The sequence below is a fragment of the Bufo gargarizans genome, unplaced genomic scaffold, assembly GCF_014858855.1.
Source record: "Bufo gargarizans isolate SCDJY-AF-19 unplaced genomic scaffold, ASM1485885v1 fragScaff_scaffold_432_pilon, whole genome shotgun sequence".
NCBI lineage: Eukaryota > Metazoa > Chordata > Amphibia > Anura > Bufonidae > Bufo > Bufo gargarizans.
In genome coordinates this window covers 246,417-268,317 of record NW_025334115.1, presented here as the reverse complement: position 1 = coordinate 268,317, position 21,901 = coordinate 246,417, and the positions used below count along the sequence as shown (strand labels likewise).

The 21,901-nt window shown below is 46.5% G+C and overlaps 2 protein-coding genes and 1 pseudogene across 2 annotated transcripts; all 3 read left to right on the top strand.

Moving 5' to 3' along the window:
* Window positions 1-12: 12 nt before the first annotated feature.
* Window positions 13-10,164, top strand: LOC122922534 (hyaluronidase-1-like). The gene is made up of 3 exons (XM_044273164.1): window positions 13-906; window positions 1,205-1,294; window positions 8,303-10,164. The coding sequence occupies exons 1-3, from the start codon at window positions 13-15 to the stop codon at window positions 8,636-8,638; spliced, it is 1,320 nt and encodes a 439-aa protein (XP_044129099.1). The 3' UTR covers window positions 8,639-10,164.
* An 8,250-nt stretch (window positions 10,165-18,414) lies between these two features.
* On the top strand, window positions 18,415-21,326 carry LOC122922523 (hyaluronidase-1-like). Its single transcript, XM_044273145.1, has 4 exons — window positions 18,415-18,539; window positions 18,981-19,888; window positions 20,111-20,200; window positions 20,633-21,326. The coding sequence occupies exons 2-4, from the start codon at window positions 18,983-18,985 to the stop codon at window positions 20,948-20,950; spliced, it is 1,314 nt and encodes a 437-aa protein (XP_044129080.1). The 5' UTR covers window positions 18,415-18,539; window positions 18,981-18,982; the 3' UTR covers window positions 20,951-21,326.
* On the top strand, window positions 20,328-20,425 carry LOC122922535 (annotated as a pseudogene).
* Window positions 21,327-21,901: the final 575 nt, after the last annotated feature.

Here is a 21,901-nt window from a genome sequence, read left to right as displayed (position 1 = left end):
CACCTTCTCCTCATGGCTGCCCTCTACGCTCTTCCTCTTCTCTCCTTCTTGTATTTCCCGGCCGATTCTCATGTAGATGTTTCAGAACGGCCCTTTGTTATCCTCTGGAATGCACCAACTAGTCCATGCTTGGACAATTATGGGGTAGCGATTAACATTCAAAATTATGACATCATCATCAACCAGAACCACTCGTTCCTGGGCTCTGAGATGGTGATCTTCTACAACAGCCAGCTGGGCCTGTACCCCTACTACAACCAAGACAATGAACCGGTCAATGGTGGTCTCCCCCAGAACAGCAGCCTGGAGGAACATCTGGATAAAGCTCAGCAGGACCTGAGAAGCATCATGCTTGATGTAAACTTTAGAGGAGTGGCCGTGGTAGACTGGGAACATTGGAGACCACTGTGGGATCGTAACTGGGAGAGAATGCTACTGTACCAGCAGCGGTCACTACGGCTGGTCAGTCAACGGCATCCATACTGGTCATATAGGAAGACAAAGAGAGTGGCTAAGAGGCAGTTTGAAGCAGCTGCCCAGGACTTCTTGAAGACCACTCTTCAGCTCGGCCTCAGACAGAGCCCTCGAGGTCTCTGGGGGTTCTACGGTTTCCCTGAATGTTATAACTTTGAATACAAGAACAGCAGTCAGAACTACAGTGGGAGATGTCCAAAGGAGGAGGTGCATCGGAACAATGACCTGACCTGGCTCTGGAACGTCAGCCGGGCCTTGTACCCGCACATCTACCTGGACAAAGACCTGAAAGGCTCTGAGTATGTGCGGCCATTTGTAAGGCACCGTGTGGAAGAAGCCATCAGAGTGTCAAAGCTGCCAAAGGGCCCTGGGCTACCCGTGCTGCCATACACCCGCATAGTGTACACCTACAGCATGGACTTCCTCACCAAGGTAATGACGGTCTACTGCTGAGCTGCGGTATCTAATACCATCATGTGTGATACTATCTGCTGAGCTATGTATCTAATCCTATTGTGGGATATCTGCTCAACTGTGTATCTAAGCTTTTTTGGGGTCTTGTTCACATTCTAGCTATAAAAATGTGTTATTCATTTGCTAAACCTGAAGCTACATCATATGAGTGATGGATGATGATGGGTGAAGGCTGATGACTAATGGATACTGAGTGATGGTGTGCCTTTATCATACTGGGACCACAGATTGTTATCCATGTTGTGTTTTCCTGCAGGAAGATTTGATCCAGACGATCGGACAGAGCGCAGCTCTTGGGGCCGCGGGGATCATTTTATGGGGGAACTTGGACTACAGCTCCAGCAAGGTAATAATAAGTTATAGTTAAAGGGCCGGTACACTGTGCTATAAATGCTTATTAATTATTCTACAATGAAAAGTTCTACAACTTTCTAATAGAGGTTGAGGGACATTTCTCAGGCCTGGCATCCCAAATACATCCCCCTAGTCCAGTCTTGATGGCCCTGCACTGGTGTGAGATGCATCTTAAAAAATTATTGAATGAAGTCTACAGCAGCCAGGGGGCCTTTCTGGCGCACGTTATAGTAAATCTTGTGGGCAGCATAAAGCCTTGCCCTCTTTCCGTTAGTCCCATCAGCAGAACTACACATGAGGAATTCTGCACCCTCCGGGCTGATAGGACAGATGGAAGTTTTGACACCTGAACACAATGAGATGCCCCAAAATTCACCCCCTTGTATTAGCAGACTGACTGATCTCATAGGGAGGGAGCCTTGTGCTGCTGACGAGATTAAGGGAAAACAGATTTACATTCTAAATCTAATGCTTCCCTTACGTTCCAGAAAAACATATGGGGATATACCAAGTAGAGTCCTCTAGGGAAGGACCTCTTGCAGAGATCTCACAATAGACTGCCAAAGGAAGTCTCTTCACAAACACTTGCCCTGCGTAAAGAAACAATTAGGAGTGGTCAAGAAACCGCCGTACAGGTGCGCTCTGCTCATACAGGCACCCGATAGGGAGACAATATCACTGAGAAGTATTATCCGAAGAGCTATCCCTTTAAGCTGAATAATGGCGGAGACCTCAGCATAACTGATTCCAGAAGCAATTTAAGGATCTGAATAATCCAGAACCTAAAACACATTTGCTATTTGACTACACTTTAGAGGTCTACCTAAAGTAATCCTTCGAGGGCTCAAAGGGATCCCATAGAAAGACAGTTTGGCTTGAGCCTGGAGAATAACTCATTAAGGTATATGAGACAAAACTGAGAGGAAGCAGAGACTTCAATAAACTGGCCTTGAATGTAGAAGGGTTAGCAACATTCAACACACTTATGTCAACCCTGGAGCATAAACCATCCATAAACCCCTTTATTTCTGGAGAAAACCATGGAATTAGCAGGCCTTCTGGTCTGACTTAAGGTTGTTATCAGGCAGGAGACCATCGCTCTGATGACGATGGTATGATGAATGATAAGTGATGAAGCTGGTTTCCTGAAACAACAGATTTTTCCATAATTTATCTACATGAGTAAGACGACCCACACACTACTCAGCCAAGTACTATGCTGTACTTTCACTGCTAGAGAAAAACAAGTCACCAACCTGACCCTCCATGGCACTGACATCACATCCAGCAGCATAGAACTATGCTCCCTGTCATGGACGCTTGTTGTATGCGACTTCTGAGGGCCTTTGGACGAGTCCTGGTTTCCTTCTGCTCTAAATTTTAAAGGTCCACAGAAGGTAGAAAACAAGTGTCTGGAGTCTCTTCAGTAAGGGCTCTGGTTCTGTCATTAGCACGACCATGTTTTTTTTTAAAAATAGATCTAATAATCCAAGTACTTGAAGTTCGCTAAGGCCCAGTTCACAGTTCAGTTATTTGGTCAGTTATTTCCATCAGTTATGGTGAGCTAAAACCAGTAGTGAAGCCTCCACAGAGATGAGGTGTAATGGAAAGATCTGCTCCTGTTATGTGTTTAGAGCCGCACCTGGCTTTGGCTCACAATAACTGATGAAAATAACTGACCAAATAACTGAAGTGTGAACTCGGCCTATCTATTTTGGGAGAATTCATTGCCAACAGGAAAGAAACCTTCCAAGAGGGGAGCGAGAGAGGATTCCTGAAGAGGCTCGCACAAGCTCCTTAGGAGCAACTGAAAATCCTAGGAGTAGATAGGTTGGAGAACGCTGGGTCTGAGTCTAGAGATTATCTTATAAAATCTCTTCACCGGATGATCTTGAGCATATCGTTTGCCAAAAGAGGCAGATAGAGTGGGAATCTGGACCTTCAAGGTAGATAGACCTAGACCCTTGTCAAACTCTTCTTGCACTAAATGACTGATGAAGGATTACATGTCTTCCCTGTGTTTTTACACCATATTACAGGGAGTGCAGAATTATTAGGCAAATGAGTATTTTGACCACATCATCCTCTTTCTGCATGGTGTCTTACTCCAAGCTGTATAGGCTCGAAAGCCTACTACCAATTAAGCATATTAGGTGATGTGCATCTCTGTAATGAGAAGGGGTGTGGTCTAATGACATCAACACCCTATATCAGGTGTGCATAATTATTAGGCAACTTCCTTTCCTTTGGCAAAATGGGTCAAAAGAAGGACTTGACAGGCTCAGAAAAGTCACAAATAGTGAGATATCTTGCAGAGAGATGCAGCACTCTTAAAATTGCAAAGCTTCTGAAGCGTGATCATCGAACAATCAAGCGTTTCATTCAAAATAGTCAACAGGGTCGCAAGAAGCGTGTGGAAAAACCAAGGCGCAAAATAACTGCCCATGAACTGAGAAAAGTCAAGCGTGCAGCTGCCAAGATGCCACTTGCCACCAGTTTGGCCATATTTCAGAGCTGCAACATCACTGGAGTGCCCAAAAGCACAAGGTGTGCAATACTCAGAGACATGGCCAAGGTAAGAAAGGCTGAAAGACGACCACCACTGAACAAGACACACAAGCTGAAACGTCAAGACTGGGCCAAGAAATATCTCAAGACTGATTTTTCTAAGGTTTTATGGACTGATGAAATGAGAGTGAGTCTTGATGGGCCAGATGGATGGGCCCGTGGCTGGATTGGTAAAGGGCAGAGAGCTCCAGTCCGACTCAGACGCCAGCAAGGTGGAGGTGGAGTACTGGTTTGGGCTGGTATCATCAAAGATGAGCTTGTGGGGCCTTTTCGGGTTGAGGATGGAGTCAAGCTCAACTCCCAGTCCTACTGCCAGTTTCTGGAAGACACCTTCTTCAAGCAGTGGTACAGGAAGAAGTCTGCATCGTTCAAGAAAAACATGATTTTCATGCAGGACAATGCTCCATCACACGCGTCCATGTACTCCACAGCGTGGCTGGCAAGAAAGGGTATAAAAGAAGAAAATCTAATGACATGGCCTCCTTGTTCACCTCTCTGAACAGTGTCTGGGAGGCTGTGGTTGCTGCTGCACGCAATGTTGGTGGTGAACAGATCAAAACACTGACAGAATCCATGGATGGCAGGCTTCTGAGTGTCCTTGCAAAGAAAGGTGGCTATATTGGTCACTGATTTGTTTTTGTTTTGTTTTTGAATGTCAGAAATGTATATTTGTGAATGTTGAGATGTTATATTGGTTTCACTGGTAAAAATAAATAATTGAAATGGGTATATATTTGTTTTTTTTGCACAGTAATAGTCACCTGCACACACAGATATCCCCCTAAAATAGCTAAAACTAAAAACAAACTAAAAACTACTTCCAAAAATATTCAGCTTTGATATTAATGAGTTTTTTGGGTTCATTGAGAACATGGTTGTTGTTCAATAATAAAATGAATCCTCAAAAATACAACTTGCCTAATAATTCTGCACTCCCTGTAGATTGATCATCTGGAATGACTTAGGGTCTGGATTGGAGTCTCAATAAGTCCTTGAAACCTCAGGAGGTTCCTGACAACCTGCACGCACTTCAAGCTGCAGAAGTTGTGGTATTGCTGGCTGCCCTGAGACACAAGGTCATGCCTGAGATTGAGTATCCAAAACTGACCTTGGCTCAATGACATGAGCTGAGAGAACCAATCAACTTTTGGGCCAGGAAGGGACTATGGCAATGAGAGAAGGCTGAGCCTGAAGGGCTTTGGAATCACTTTCTGAATCATTGCTACTGGTGGAAATTTGGATGCCAACGGAAAATTCAATGGAATCAACGTCCACAGCCACTGGATTGTCTTTATTGTTAGTGTTAAGCGATAGATCCGAAGTGGGTTTGTTCAGAACTTCGTTTTAATGCTGTCTGGAGACGAATCTCAGTACAACATTCAAATTAAATTATGAACAAATTGATGGTCCACCCTAAACGCTCTTGACCACCAGAAGGTGGTGTCTCTGTTAATCATCTGGACTGTTTCCAAGTCCTTTCACTTGATTAAGTGGACATCCAAACTGAGAAGGGATTATGTCTCTTGAAGGTCCGTGGACCCCTAGAGTTAGTGTCTATTATCCCTCTGGTCAGTCTCCAAGTTCTCTAACTGAATTAAGATGGCATCAGAGCTGAGAGGGAATCATCCACTTAGAAGGTCCTTTTTAAACTAGATGCGGTATCGCTATTCTCCCACTGGGCGATCTTTGATCTTTTGTTCCCAAGTCCGGATTGCCTGAACAAGCAGAGCTTTTGAGATTAAGCTTTTGACCATCCTCTTCTTCTGAAGAGTTGTTCTATGGTGTCTCTGGAGCATGGAGCAGTAGTGGAGGGCTTTTAGGTCGTCAACCCCTGTTAGCAGCTGCTGTAGGATTCTCAGTTGCTCTGGAGGTGGAAATTTATTACAATAACCAGCAATATTTTTCTCCCATACGAGGCTGATTCACACTTTGGCAACAGAAGCCTGGTACCTCTTTGGTCCATACACATTCAGATCTCCTATCCATTGGTTCTTTTAACTTTGAACCACCCTCTGAAGGTATGAACCTCCTGGACAGTTTGGCTATAGTGGAATCCATTTTGGGGGCAACAGCCGTGCTAGATCCTGTTCCTTCTGGAGGGGAAATATCTGCTTAAACCATTTGTTAAAAGCCTTATAGGAGCCTTACAATCCAGAGACAACAGAGCTACGAGGGAGACATAACCCTAACCCTGGGCCCCCTAGAGGTGGAGTCTGAGCTATCCTCTGGTGGGTCTTCTGATTCTCAGAGTGAATTGCTTGGGTAGCTTCCCAATGTCCAGCACATGAAGCTTACAGACAGGTCACCTCCAGGAATGCAAAAGAACTTCAAAGGAACTTCTTGCCTGGCTGAAACTTGTGGTTCCTTTACTAAGAATTATAAAGATTGGATGCAGTTCTTCACCAAAGTGACCACATTTCTAGTAGACGGGAATCAAAAGAGAGAAGTTAAGGAGCACAGCCATGGCAATGGTGACTTCTGAGCCATCTGGAAGTGGAGTCTAAGATTCCCTGGAGGCCAGATGATGCCTCTTTATTTGAGGACATTCTTGGACCAGAGTCTGAAGCAGACGTAGGTTAAATAAGCTCTAGCAGCTCCTACAAATGTCTGCAAGACTTTTTTGCTTCAGGGTCGATTACCCGCACCAAAGCATCGGATAAGGCGGCAGCGGATAAAACGCATTCAGTCAGCTATCAGGAAATGACTACTGAAGCTGGTGACTCCAGAAACCCGCAAAAAGAGCACAATAAGGTCTCATTCACACAACTGTGGTTTTGGTCCCTATTTGATCTGCATTTTTAGCTGATTGGGTGCGGAATCATTCATTTCAATGGGGCCGTAATAGATACGGACGGCACACCGTGTGCTGCCCGCTCCGCACTTCCAATCTGCGGATCCACAAAAAAATTATAATAATAATAATAAGTCCTATTCTTGTCTGCAAAACGGACAATAGGCAGTTCTTAAAGAGGCCAGGATGTACCGTTCCGCAAAATGCAGACCGCACAGTCAGTATGCGGCTTTTGAGGATCCGCAAATGGCTACAGCAGTGTGCATGAGCCCTTATAGTGGAGCTTATGGCAGGTAGATTACACAGAGTCATCTCTGTGATCTGGAGTCCAGAAATGACCTAAGGAAGAACAGTAATACACGTATGTCAGTCTGCTAGTCCACCTGTCCTACCTCCGATGTCGCTCCATCAGGGCTGCGGAGCGCTTCCTGTGGCAGCCAATTTTGAGATCTCATGCAAATCTGTTTTCCCTTATTCCTGTCAGCAGCACAAGGCTCCCTCCCTATGAGATCAGTCAGTCTCCTAATACAAGGGGGTGAAGTTTGGGGCACCTTATTGTGTTCAGGTGTCAAATCTGTCCCATCAGCCTCCATGGTGCAGAATTCCTCATGTGTTGAAAGTGAAAGGTACATTTTTTAACTTGGAGGTTTAGTCTTTATTTCATAAAAATTACTAAAATTTTTGATCTTTTGATTGCTTCTATAATACACTGTACTGCTAATACAGTACAGAGCATTATACTGTCAATGGTATACTTGCAGCGAGCCGGACCGCAGGGGAAATGCACGAGGCTACAGTGGGCCGATGGGGGTAGTAGTTGTTTGTACTCACGGTTAGCAGAGCCTCCCTTGGCCGGCAGTGCAGTGGATGCGCAATGGTACCAATGAAAGCCACATCTTGGAATGCGGCGACATGACGAGACATGCTATTATTGAGCAAAAGTAGCACAAAACACCTAAAACTAAACAGGCTTGGTATCAACAATACTGACCCATAGAATAAGAGTAACGCGCTAGTTATGGCGCACGGTGAGCGATAAATGTAATGTGCAAAAAACAAAATGTTATATGTAGCTCAAAATGCAACCTCTGCTCCAGACTGATACACTGTAAGGCCTCTTGCCCACGAACGTAAGGGCTCCGTGCCCGTGCTGCGGGCCGCAAATTTCAGTCCGCAATACACGGGCACCGACTGTGGGGCAGCCGCATGCGGATTGCAGACCCATTAAATTGAATGGGGTCCGCGATTCGTCCATTCTGCAAAAAGATAGTTCTATCTTTTTGCGGAACAGAAGCACGGAACACCACAGAAGCGCTCCATAGTGCCTCCATGGGGTTCCGTTCCATACCTCTGGATTTGCGGACCCATTCAAGTGAAGCGGTCTGCATCCGTGATGCGGAATGCACACGGCTGGTGACCCGTGTATTGCGGAACCGCCGTATGTGGTCCACAGCATGGGCACGGGGCGCTTACGTTCCTGTGAAAGAGGCCTCACAGACCATCAGTGCAGGAGGGAGATTTCCTTAAATCTCAGGTGACAGGTGTAGTTTTGCTGTTCGGCCATGTGGTGGGGCTGGTGAGTGATTGGGGGGGGGGGCAGGTTCTTGCTCCCGTCGTGACGTAGTGCGTTGTTGGTTGCAGGATTCCTGTCTGGCCGTGAAGCTCTATGTAGAGGAGACACTGGGTCCGTACCTGAAGAACGTCTCGGGAGCCGCGTCCATGTGCAGCAGAGCCCGGTGCTCGGGGAGCGGCCGCTGTGTGCGCAAACACGCTAATTCTGATGACCACCTGCACATGGACCCCGAAATCTTCAGCCTGAAGAAGAGTCCTCAAGGGAAAGGCTACGTGATCCACAGAAAGCGTGACAGGAAGATGGCGGACGCCCTGTGGCCACAGTTCCTATGTCGCTGCTACAGCGGATGGCGAGGGAGTGACTGCTCACGGAAGACGGCCGATAATGGCACAGTCATCCCATAAAGCGACCGCCGTAAAGGGAACCAACCTGAAGCCACCGATGTCCCATCATGCATCACATTCATCCGTACGCTTATAAATTGTGGGCGGAGCTTAGATGTCACATGACTGTATGCACAGAGGGAAGTGTCAAGTGGGTGGAGTCTAACACCTTCTGGGAAAGATAGCTGTAACGGAGATACAAGTCATGAGCTCAGACTACAGGGGGCACGGTGGGGGAGGGGAGCGGACACGTTATTGGGGACCCCATTACTAGCAGCAGGAGCCCTGAGAAGCCATGAAACCACAGATGAGGTAGCAGGTATGGGGGTGGAGGCCGTGTCGGACTGGGCTGCCTAGGGCCCACTGTTAAAATTCATTCTGGGGGCCACTGTACAGCAACACAGAGGCAGACGGCAGCAAGACCCTACAAGATGACTGATTGTGGGGGGCCGCAACAACTTCAGAAGGTGGGTCCCAGCGAAGAGGATACTGGCTGGCCGCATCTGAGGCCATCCTAACCTTCTGACGCGTCTGTAACAATAAACTGGAGATCGGTTATTTGAGATTCGGTGCTGTTGGACTGGGGGCCCACCTTTCTCAGGGGCCCACTAGGGGATTCCCATGTGGGCCAGTCCGAGCCTGGGTGGAGGGGCCGCACAATCTATATCAAGAAGGACGTATATATGTGTGTGTGTATCTACAGGTGAAACTCGAAAAATCTGAATATCGTGCAAAAGTCCATTTATTTCAGTAATGCAGCTTAAAATTAGAATTTTGTGAAAAGGTTGAATATTCTCGGCTCAGTGTCGCCCTCCAGTCGGCTAATTGATCCGTACCCCCCGAGCAAAGGGGACCGGAGGTTGTGACTTTGGGGTTTCATAAGCCGTAATCATCCAAATTATACCAAAGGCCTGAGATCTCGCTGCCCGTAATCCGTCTCATGTTAGTTTACTTTGCAGGATCTTCTAATTTTTCGAGTTTCACCTGTACACACAGTATATACGTCCTCCTGTGTATATATATATATGTGTATGTACTGTATATGTGTGTGTGTGTATGTACTGTATATATATATATGTATATGTTCTGCGATCACTCAAAACCACAGCCATTGATTTGTATAATAGACTCGGCATACACATCCCCTGGACTCGGCCTGGAAGACGGGATAGGCGGACGCGGCCCGGAGGCACCGGACAGTTCTGTTCACACTCTTGGCAAGTTCATAAAGATGAAGTCCCCTTGTGGTTTCGGTGTTGGTTCACACCCGCTGGCGGTTCTGCCTCAGAGTCCATGATCAGGCTTCAGGCGTCCGGTTTCCCCTCACACTGGTCTCGGACCTCCGAGCCCAGCACAAGCCTCAGATCCCAGTACAGAGATGTTCTCTGCGGAGCCCAGCTGTCTATTAAAGGCAGGTAGGTGTTCTCAAAACCCGGGTCGGCACATGAGATCCAGTCCAGTGTCTGACCCCACCTGGCCGCTAATCAGCCGCACAGCGCACACTGGGAGGGGCGAGCACTGTGGAGGTCACTGTTAAAGGGGCGAGCACTGTGGAGGTCACTGTTAAAGGGGCGGGTACTGTGGAGGTCACTGTTAAAGGAGCAGGCACTGTGGAGGTCACTATTAAAGGGGCGAGCACTGTGGAGGTTACTGTTAAAGGGGTGGGCACTGTCGAGGTCACTGTTAAAGGGGCGGGCACTGTGGAGGGCACTATTAAAGGGGCGGGAACTGTGGAGGGCACTATTAAAGGGGCGGGAACTGTCGAGGTCACTGTTAAATGGGCAGGCACTGTGGAGGTCACTGTTAAGGGGACGGGCACTGTGGAGGTCACTGTTAAAGGAGCAGGCACTGTGGAGGTCACTATTAAAGGGGCGGGCACTGTGGAGGGCACTGTTAAGGGGACGGGCACTGTGGAGGTCACTGTTAAAGGGGCGGGCACTGTGGAGGGCACTGTTAAGGGGACGGGCACTGTGGAGGTCACTGTTAAAGGGGCTTTTTTTTTCTTCCGTTTTTGCATTTTCATTTTTCTTCCCTATTTTCCGTGAGCCATAACTTTTTTATATTTCCGGTCACAGAGCTGTATGAGGGCTTATTTTTTGCAGGACAAGTTGTACTTTCTAATGCCACCATTAATTATAGCATAAAATGTAGTGGGAAGCAGGAAAAAAATTCCAAATGGGGTGGAATTGGAAAAAAAAATCGCAATCCCTCCACTGTTTTACAGGTTTTGTTCCCACAGCGTTTTGTTTACAGCAAAACCGACCCATGCCCTTCATTCTATGGGTCAGTATGATTACAACGATACCCCATATGTATAGGTTTTTTATGTGTAAATAGTGTAAAAATAAATGTAAACGTTGAGATTATATATATATATTTTTTTTTATATCACCATATTCTGACCCCCATAACTTTTTTATACTCATGTCTACTGAGCTGTTTAGGGGCTCATGTTTTGCGGGACAATTCATAGTTTTTATTGATACCATTTTGGAGTGTGCATGACTTTTAGATCACATTTTATTATTTTTTTGGGGGGTAAGAGAAGCAATGAAAAAATGGCAAATCGGACATTTTGATCCTTTTTTCCGTTAAACCATTCGCCGTATTGGATTTTTAGATTTTAATATTTTGGGTGTTTTTGGTCACGGTGATACCCAGGATGTTTATATTTTTTATTATTTAGTTGTTGTTTTTTTCATTATACGAAAAAGGGGGGTGATTTAAACTTTATTTTATTTTTTTACTTTTTTATCATAGTTTTAAGTCTCATAAATCACCTTATTAATGATGTTTTTAAATTTTTTTTTTTGACCTATAAGGGATTTAAAAAATGAAAATTTCTTAGCATTTTGCTCATTTCTTATGTTGGCCTGCCATCTGGTGGCCAAAATAAGAATTGCAGCATTAATGCTCTGAATTTCTTCATAGAGACTCAGCGCATTCAGCGCATGTACTGTAGTCCCGATTGGCCGCAGGGCGCTTCAGTACTAAACCCGGAAGCGATCTCACTTGATAACGGCATCTAAAGCATTTAATTACCGCGATCAGCATTATTGCCGGTTGTGGTAATTAGCCGCAGGTCTCTGCTGTCTTAAACAGCAGAGACTTGCCGGCCATGACGCCCGCTGCACGCGCGAGCGGGCGTCATGCTTGCACAGTGCTACCAGCGCCGTACATGTAGGTAGAGAAAGGGTCAAGGGAACTAGATGAAATATACCCGTGCGAAGCCGGGTCCTTCTGCTAGTACTTAGTATTTGGAAGACATTTGTTCCCTTTAATCCCTCACAAGCCCCGAGTCCAGTAAACAAGGGGAGGGGGCAACCAATATGGACGCTTCTCTGCGGCCGCGGCATCTTTATATTTTGCAGTTTTTTCCTTACTTTCTTTTAATTAGTTTTTGCTTGAAAAGACAAAAATGTTCTGAAAATAAAAGATCATTAAAAAAAATACCAGAACTTGGACGTTGTTCCTATAGATACATTGCAAAGTCCTGATTGGCTGCAGTTGTCACAGCCCCTCCCCTCGCGAGGCGAATCCGTTTTTGTGTATGTAATAAATGCTATTATGTGTGATCACCCATCATTTCCCGCCGGCTTCCTCGTCTTTCATATCACCAGTAGTGTGGTCCGTGGCTGTTACCACTCCAGCTATTTCTAATAGAAATATTATTCATGGAACTACTACTACTCAATGTTTGACCATTACTACAACTCCCCTCCTCTTGCTCTGTGTTCCGCTGCCGGGCTGTTTCTAATTGCTACATCTGCAGTGCCACCCTCTCACTCCTTGCCCAAGCAATTAGGATTCCTAGCTTCTTGCTGTTATTTTCTGTTGTCTGCCCGTTTACCCACCTGAGCCTGTTTACTGTTGTGGTCCTCTGCTGCCTGCCCTGACTTCAGACCTGTTTCACAAATTTGCACAGACTCTGCCTGCCCTGACCTTGCCCTTTTACTATGTGTTTTGCCTGTTCCTTCGGTGCCCCTCTGCATTGGTGTCTCTGAACCCAATGGGTCAACTGTCAACTACTCCGGGACTTTTCTAGGCGTTAGTGGTCTGGAGGTTCCCCTGCAGTAAAGACCTGGTCCACGGTGCTTTAAGGGTGAAAACCATGCAACTGCCGGGATAACAGCCTTAGGTTTAGCCCAAAGTCAAAGCGATTGGTTGACACCGTGGTTCGACACCCACTGCCATAACAGCACTCCTAATAATATCGGTTTCTGGAGTCTGCCTGTTACATTATAAGGCTGACAACCCGTGCCCACCTGTCTGATGGCTCTGGTCCCTACAGTGATTTACGCCCCAACAGTTGTGGTTCTAAGTTAGTGCCGCTGTTTCCTATATATCCATAGTTCCAGAGTAGAGATATGCACAAGAGCTGACAATCGAGTGTGTTGAGACCCTTGCATGTTTGAGAGGCTGCAGATATTTGGTTATATTTCCATCCACTGGCTTAACTATAAGGGTCACAGATGCGGAGCCTAAAGGGTCTGATTAGGGGTCTAAAGGGTCTGATTGGGGGTCTAAAGATTCTGACTGGGAGTCTGATTGCAGGTCTGGTGGTCTAATGGGGGTCTGAATGAGTGTCTGGAAATCTAATGGGGGTCTGATTGGGGGGTCTAGAGGTTTAATAGGGGTCAGATATGGGAGTTTGGAGGTCTGGTCTGAGGTCTAATGAGGGTCTTATATGGGGGTCTGGTCTGAGATCTAATGAGGGTCTTATATGAGATCTGATATTGGGGCGGGGTCTGACATTGAGGTCTAATGGGGGTCTGACAGAGGTCTAAAGGGGGTCTGGTCAGAGATAGGGTTGTCTCATCTGAAAGGTAAGGAGGCATTTTTTTCTACTGGCACACTATCTGTGTGGTACCAGTATTTTCAGGGGGACTGTTTCTACAGTATAGTATTGGGGATTGGGGGGGGGGCAGAATGGGGTGTTGAAAAGGTGAGGAGGAGGATGGAAGTGCAGTGGATGGGAAGACAGCACGAAATCCTCCGGGGCACTCTCTCGGTTGCAGGGAACACCAGACAGATGTTGGTTGAGGTGCCCTTGATGGTAATTGGTGTTAGGTGCTTTTGCGGCTGGGCCCCTGGTTCGTGATGCCAGCACCATTAAGTGCAAATGTTGAGAGTAGTAGTAAGAATGAGGAGTCGTTTGTTGTAAACCAGTTGAAAATTTACTGAAGAATGAATAGTCTCTGGACAGTTGGTACAGAGCATCAATGGAAGTTCACTGGTAATCCTATTATCGGGCAGCGGCAGTTGTCAATGGGGGAATTCTTCTAATGCCGATACTTTACAGGCAAGGATCCCGCTGGTAATCCTAGGTTCGCTCTTTACAGCACTAAAGATGCTATTCACTATTTATTTAGGAGTTATCCTTTAAGGGCGCCCCCTCACGGCAGCAAACACATCGGCTTCATTCTTTGGCAGGAAACTCTTCTAGAAGGGTTTTGGTTCTCACTACTACCCGGGAGGTTTAGTTAGTGATAAAGACAATTCTGCGCATCAATTGTCCAGTTGTGTCCAGGCACTCGGAAAGCTACTCCTGGTCACTTGTGCTGATGAGGTCCATAAGCCATAGTTAGCTGTTACCCTCGCTAGTCTCTCTGCATCTTTGTACATGGACTCACTGGTTTCTGTGGTTGTCTTCTCCAGGCATCAGGGTCCAGAGGAAAGGAACACGGCTACAAGGTGACGTCAGCCTGTCTCTCTCCTCCATGAACTTGCTTCTCCCACTAACTCATCTCTCTACATTCTGCTCTCAGCTAGTCTGATGAGTCCAAATTTGAGATCTTTGGTTCCAGTGAAGGCGAAAGGGCCAACAAGTGCTAAGCATCTCTGGGAACTCCTTCAAGACTGTTGGAAGACCATGTCAGGTGACTACCTCGTGAAGCTCATCAAGAGAATGCCAAGAGTGTGCAAAGCAGTAATCAAAGCAAAAGGTGGCTACTGTGAAGAACCTAGAATATGACATATTTTCAGTTGTTTCACACTTTTTTGTTATGTATATAATTCCACATGTGATAATTCATAGTTTTGATGCCTTCAGTGTGAAGCTACAATTTTCATGAAAATAAAAAAAATTCTTTGAATCAGAAGGTGTGTCCAAACTTTTGGTCTGTACTGTATGTGGCGCTGTATGACCCTGTATGTTCTGTAGCGCTGTATATAATGTGTTCCAAGTATGTCTTTAAAGGGGTAGTCCGCTTTGCCTTCTCTGCTCATCACTGCAGTTACTGCGGAGAGCAGGTGAACAGAGCAGAGGAAGCGGCTCTCATATCAGCGCTGCTCTCTCTTTAAACTGCTGATCTCCCGGCACCCCGGCCGGTCTGATACTAATGACCTATCTTTAGGGTAGGTTGTCAGTAGTAAAAAGAAGACAACCCCTTTAACAATAGGACTGGAGGGGATGGGTTAGGTTGAGAATTTGCACACACTTCACTTTCTCACATGTTTCTCACATGGAGAATGTTTAAATTTTCCCTCAGGCACCAGAAAGGCTAGGTGCACCCCTGCCCCTTGCCATGAAGCACTGAGGAAAGTGGTGGTGGGGGGCCCAAGCTGAACTCCTGCACCAGGGCCCAAGAGCCTTTAGCTACGCCCCTGTTTCCATCCATACATGAGCTCTAAAGTACAAGGAAGGAATTCCGAAAATCGGAGGCAGGCGGCTGGACCGGTTCTTCTCGTATTACGCTATGTCCTTGACATGTGATAAATCCCGAGCAGACCCTGCAGCAGCAGGTGGAGACATCAAGAAACCCACAGGCTTCTATTGGCGCCATATTACAGCTCAGATATCCTATAGGTGCTATATTATAGCCAAGAGCATCTATAGGCGCCATATTACAGCTCAGGTCATCTATAGGCGCGTATTACAGATCAGAGCCTCTATAGGTGCCATATTACAGCTCAGGGCCTCTATAGGCGCCATATTACAGCTCAGGGCCTATATAGGCGCCATATTACAGCTCAGGGCCTCTATAGGCGCCATATTAGGGAGGGTTCACATCACGTTTTTGTCAAACATTTAACACACAAAAAACATATACGTTAAAGGATGCCTCAGACAGGTGGCATCCGTCACCATAGAGTTCTATTGTAAAAAAAAAAAAGTATCAATTTTTTTTGCAAGACCCCATTTTTCCATCCAGCAAAGTCCAAAGTTAACGTATACGTTTTTATTTTTTTTACATTTGAACTCTATTGTGACTCTATGGTGATTGCTGTCTGAGGCATCCGTTAGAATATGAGCATTATTGTGTATGTTAAACATATGACAAAAACGTGATGTGAACCCAGTCTAACAGCCAAGATTATACAGCTCATATAATCTATAGGCTCCACATTACAGCTCATATAATCTATAGGCACCGCATTGCAGCTCATAAAATCTATAGGCACCGCATTGCAGCTCATATAATCTATAGGCACCGCATTACAGCTCATATAATCTATAGGCTCCGCATTACAGTTTATATAATCTATAGGCTCCACATTACAGCTCATATAATCTATAGGCACCGCATTACAGTTTATATAATCTATAGGCACAGCATTACAGCTCATATAATCTATAGGCTCCGCATTACAGCTCATATAATCTATAGGCTCCGCATTACAGTTTATATAATCTATAGGCTCCACATTACAGCTCATATAATCTATAGGCACCGCATTGCAGCTCATAAAATCTATAGGCACCGCATTACAGCTTATATAATCTATAGGCACAGCATTACAGCTCATATAATCTATAGGCACCGCATTGCAGCTCATAAAATCTATAGGCTCCACATTACAGCTCATATAATCTATAGGCTCCACATTACATCTCATATAATCTATAGGCACCGCATTACAGCTCATATAATCTATAGGCTCCGCATTACAGCTCATATAATCTATAGGCTCCACATTACAGCTCATATAATCTATAGGCACCACATTACATCTTATATAATCTATAGGCACAGCATTACAGCTCATATAATCTATAGGCACCGCATTACAGCTCATATAATCTATAGGCTCCACATTACAGCTCATATAATCTATAGGCTCCACATTACAGCTCATATAATCTATAGGCACCGCATTACAGCTCATATAATCTATAGGCTCCGCATTACAGCTCATATAATCTATAGGCTCCACATTACAGCTCATATAATCTATAGGCACCACATTACATCTTATATAATCTATAGGCACAGCATTACAGCTCATATAATCTATAGGCACCGCATTACAGCTCATATAATCTATAGGCACTGCATTACAGCTCATATAATCTATAGGCACTGCATTACAGCTCATATAATCTATAGGCTCCACATTACAGCTCTAGAGCTTCTATAGGCTCCATATTACAGCTCATATCATCTATAGGCTCCATATTACAGCTCTAGAGCTTCTATAGGCACCATATTACAGATCAGCGCTTCTATAGGCTCCATATTACAGCTCAGAGCTTCTATAGGCTCCACATTACAGCTCTAGAGCTTCTATAGGCTCCATATTACAGCTCAGAGCTTCTATGGGCTCCATATTACAGCTTATATTATCTATAGGCTCCACATTACAGCTCTAGAGCTTCTATAGGCTCCACATTACAGCTCAGAGCTTCTATAGGCTCCATATTACAGCTCATATCATCTATAGGCTCCATATTACAGCTCTAGAGCTTCTATAGGCACCATATTACAGCTCAGAGCTTCTATAGGCTCCATATTACAGCTCAGAGCTTCTATAGGCTCCACATTACAGCTCAGCGCTTCTATAGGCTCCATATTACAACTCAGAGCTTCTATAGGCACCGCATTACAGCTCAGAGCTTCTATAGGCTCCACATTACAGTTCAGAGCTTCTATAGGCTCCACATTACAGCTCAGAGCTTCTATAGGCTCCACATTACAGCTCATATCATCTATAGGCTCCATATTACAGCTCATATCATCTATAGGCTCCATATTACAGCTCATATCATCTATAGGCTCCATATTACAGCTCAGAGCTTCTATAGGCTCCACATTACAGCTCGGAGCTTCTATAGGCTCCACATTACAGCTCATATCATCTATAGGCTCCATATTACAGCTCAGAGCTTCTATGGGCTCCATATTACGGCCCAGAGCTTCCGAGATGACTGTCTATAAGATGATGGGAGTCTCATGTCCGAAGCTGTAGTGGATGGTGAGCTATGGAGCCTGAAATCCAAAAGATCTAAACGTTGTTACCCTTTTGCTCGTCAGTGTACCTCGTTTGAATGTTGTTTTCCGTACAGCATTAAAACGTATTGGCTCTGTGGAGCCGAAGTTCGTCTCGCCGGAAGTCACGCGAGGCTTCGGTTAATTCCTACTGTAGTTAGATCTGCACATTGAAAAACTATTTAAAATAGGGGTCGGAGGAAGGGGCGAGGGGCGAGCACCAAAGCCGAACTTTGGATTCCTATTTTATATGTTTTTCAATCCGCGGATAGGAGACGAATTTTGGCTCCATGGATCCAATACAATTTAATGTTCTACGGAAACAGCATCAGAATCGACTTTGGATCTATGATGTGACGGTCGATTCGCTGAAGCCTCGTCTTTACATTACAACCACTATTCCTGATTCCATTCACTTTCCTGCTTTCTGGAAGAAGAACTCTGCCCTCAGGAGGAGCCGTCTTCTATTCCAGTCGCCGTCCTGGGACCGGCAATCTGCTAGTATATATATATATCCGCGCCCCGGAGACGTCAGGAGTCTGGGCGGGATGAGCAGCTGGAGGGAGGAGGGGACGTGACCGAAGTAAGGAACTGAAAGAGGAAGAGGAGAAGGAGGAGAGTGTAAGGGAGGACACCACAGAGGAAGTCTCACCACACAGGGCTCTCCTCCTCGGCGAGTGCTCTGCGGAGGGCACAGACGGCAGCGGCCAGGGGTAAGGAGGACACAAAGATGTCAGAGAGACCGTCAGATTATACTGCTATAATGCTTCACAGGAGTATAATCTACAGACAACTCACAGATTACATCACATGGTCACTTTTATCTGACAACTGACAGATTGTATCACGTGTACAGTGGTATCTGACAACTCACATATTACATCACGTGTTCACTGGTATCTGACAACTCACAGAATACATCACATGGTCACTGGTATCTGACAACTCACATATTACATCACGTGTTCACTGGTATCTGACAACTCACATATTACATCACGTGTTCACTGGTATCTGACAACTCACAGATCACAGGTTCACAGGTCACCGACAACTCACAGAATACATCACATGTTCAGTGGTCACCGACAACTCACAGATTACATCACTTGCTCACTGGTATCTGACAACTCACAGTCATATTTTCTGTTTAGAGATGAGCGGCTCTCTGCTCCTGGTTTTCCCGCTGCTCACACATCTGCTTTCCACTCTTGCCGCCGGTCCAGCAGCTCTCCTTCCTGCTCGGCCTTTCATCACGGTCTGGAACGCCCCCAGTAGAGACTGCTGGGACAAGTATGGGGTGGCTCTGGATCTGGATCCCTTTGACATTGTGGTTAATGAGAACCAGTCGTTTGTGGGCAGCGAGATGGCGATCTTCTATAGTTCTAAGCTGGGCCTCTACCCTTACTATGATAGTGATGGCCACCCCATCCATGGAGGCACACCCCAAAATGCCAGCCTCGCTGAGCATCTCAAGCAGGCGTACAAGGACCTAAATGCCACAATTGTGTCTCCAGACTTTGAGGGTGCGGTGGTTGTGGACTGGGAGAACTGGAGGCCTCTTTGGGATCGCAACTGGGATTCAAAGTCAATCTACCAGCAGCGTTCTCGGGAGCTGGTGCGGCAGCGGCATCCGCACTGGTCAGAAGAGGAGGTGATAAGAGAGGCCAAGAAGGAATTCCAGGAAGCTGCGGAGATGTTCATGGAAGGCACCCTGGACCTGGGCTGTAGATTTAGATCGGGGGGGCTGTGGGGCTTTTATGGTTTTCCTTCCTGCTATAATTACGGCTACAAAAACTCAAGTCAGAATTACACCGGGGAATGTCCCCAGGCCGAGGTGGAGAGGAACAACCAGCTGCAGTGGATGTGGAGGTCCAGCCGAGCCTTGTACCCCGATATCTACCTGGAGAAGCTGCTGAGGAAGTCTCAATATGTCGGCCGATACGTGAGGCACAGGTTAGGAGAAGCCTTCAGAGTGTCCACACAGAGGACCGGGGGGGAGATCCCTGTCCTGCCCTATGCCCGAATTGTCTACACCTACAGCATGGACTTCCTGGAGCAGGTAAGAAAATCCCACCATCCGTCCTCCCAGGGAAAGAGGGAAGCTGCAGGACTACCTGCTGAGTGGGCGGGCTCTGCCTGGTGCTCAGCATCCTGAACCAATCAGATAACCCTCTAGTCCTGCAGCCCCTCCCCTCCACTTAGTTTACTGTCACACTGATACATTGTATCATCTTTGTATCTGTTAACCCCTTCATCTCAGTGTCAACTTGTTTGCCTGCAGGAGGATCTGATCCAGACGATCGGACAGAGTGCTGCTCTGGGGGCCGCTGGGGTCATCTTATGGGGGAACTTAGACTACAGCTCCAGCAAGGTAACTGTCCCAGTATCGAGCTGTTTTCTGTCAGTATGGTGGGGGGCCGACTTCCTGCTATGGGGCCCATCTGTGTCAATGGCCTTTGGTGTCTCCTGAGCCTGTGCTCTGCAGTTTGGTTGTGAAGATCGCTTCTCAGCATTTTGGCTAAGATCAAGTGTAGTATCTGTTCTTCTGGACAGAGCCCTGCGAGGATGTGGAGCAGAGAACCACACGGCATTTCTAGGGTGTACGGCTTGGGCCATTAGTGCCCTATCCTAGGTGACCAAGGGCTCTGTGATGGACTGCGGTGGACCGTAACCTTGCGCACATTTTTGTGTGGCACTCTTCAGGACTTTGTTGCACGGGTGTAGAGAGCACGCTCCTCGGGCTTTAATAGAAGAAGGTTTGGTTGTGATGATTGTCACATCTTGTGTCCCTCTTTTATCACAGGAAGCCTGCCTCGCCCTGAAGTCCTATATAGACGATACGCTGGGGACGTATGTGGTCAATGTGAGCAGTGGCGCCTCGCTGTGCAGCCAGGTTGTCTGCACCAGAAATGGCTGCTGTGTGAGGACAGACCCCTCCTCGGAGGCCCAGATCCACCTGCACCCGAGCAGCTTCAGCATCAAGAGAAACCCGCAGGGTGGAGGCTTCCTGCTCTCTGGACAGGTCACCAAGATGGACATTCAATATATGACCGCCCACTTCCAGTGCCGCTGCTATCCTGGCTGGAGCGGGGCAGACTGTTCACAGAGGAAGGTGCCCTGATCCTGGGGCCACAGGCTGCACAACATGTCAGGGCCATTTACTAACAATTAGCTAGAATTACATTTAATGACAGGGACCAGCCGTCTGTAAGAGAATCCATGCACTATATTCTGCAATCACCAGGAGATCACCGCACAGCACACAGTATACAGAAAGCAAACCAAACTCATCCAGGCTGGACTGTGCGACCCTAAAGCAGAGCCCACTACTATACAGACACTAATAATTCAATAGCTGCTGTGTGATATATATGTAGGGAGCTCCCTCTAGTGCTGGCTGTATAATCTGTATGTAGTGAGCTCCCTCTAGTGCTGGCTGTATAATCTGTATGTAGTGAGCTCCCTCTAGTGGTGGCTGTATATTCTGTATGTAGTGAGCTCCCTCTAGTGGTGGCTGTATAATCTGTATGTAGTGAGCTCCCTCTAGTGGTGGCTGTATAATCTGTATGTAGTGAGCTCCCTCTAGTGGTGGCTGTATAGTCTGTATGTAGTGAGCTCCCTCTAGTGGTGGCTGTATAATCTGTATGTAGTGAGCTCCCTCTAGTGGTGGCTGTATAGTCTGTATGTAGTGAGCTCCCTCTAGTGGTGACTGTATAATCTGTATGTAGTGAGCTCCCTCTAGTGGTGGCTGTATAATCTGTATGTAGTGAGCTCCCTCTAGTGGTGGCTGTATAATCTGTATGTAGTGAGCTCCCTCTAGTGGTGACTGTATAATCTGTATGTAGTGAGCTCCCTCTAGTGGTGGCTGTATAATCTGTATGTAGTGAGCTCCCTCTAGTGGTGGCTGTATAATCTGTATGTAGTGAGCTCCCTCTAGTGGTGGCTGTATAATCTGGATGCAGTGAGCTCCCTCTAGTGGTGGCTGTATAATCTGTATGTAGTGAGCTCCCTCTAGTGGTGGCTGTATAATCTGTATGTAGTGAGCTCCCCCTAGTGGTGGCTGTATAATCTG

Excerpts from the sequence above, each read along its gene's own strand:
- LOC122922523 (XM_044273145.1), top strand. The coding sequence starts at position 18,983 with ATGAGCGGCTCTCTGCTCCTGGTTTTCCCGCTGCTCACACATCTGCTT. Across the intron at positions 19,889-20,110 it reads GCATGGACTTCCTGGAGCAG|GAGGATCTGATCCAGACGAT; the intron begins GTAAGAAAATCC and ends GTTTGCCTGCAG. Across the intron at positions 20,201-20,632 it reads TAGACTACAGCTCCAGCAAG|GAAGCCTGCCTCGCCCTGAA; the intron begins GTAACTGTCCCA and ends CTTTTATCACAG.
- LOC122922534 (XM_044273164.1), top strand. The coding sequence starts at position 13 with ATGGCTGCCCTCTACGCTCTTCCTCTTCTCTCCTTCTTGTATTTCCCG. Across the intron at positions 907-1,204 it reads GCATGGACTTCCTCACCAAG|GAAGATTTGATCCAGACGAT; the intron begins GTAATGACGGTC and ends GTTTTCCTGCAG. Across the intron at positions 1,295-8,302 it reads TGGACTACAGCTCCAGCAAG|GATTCCTGTCTGGCCGTGAA; the intron begins GTAATAATAAGT and ends TGTTGGTTGCAG.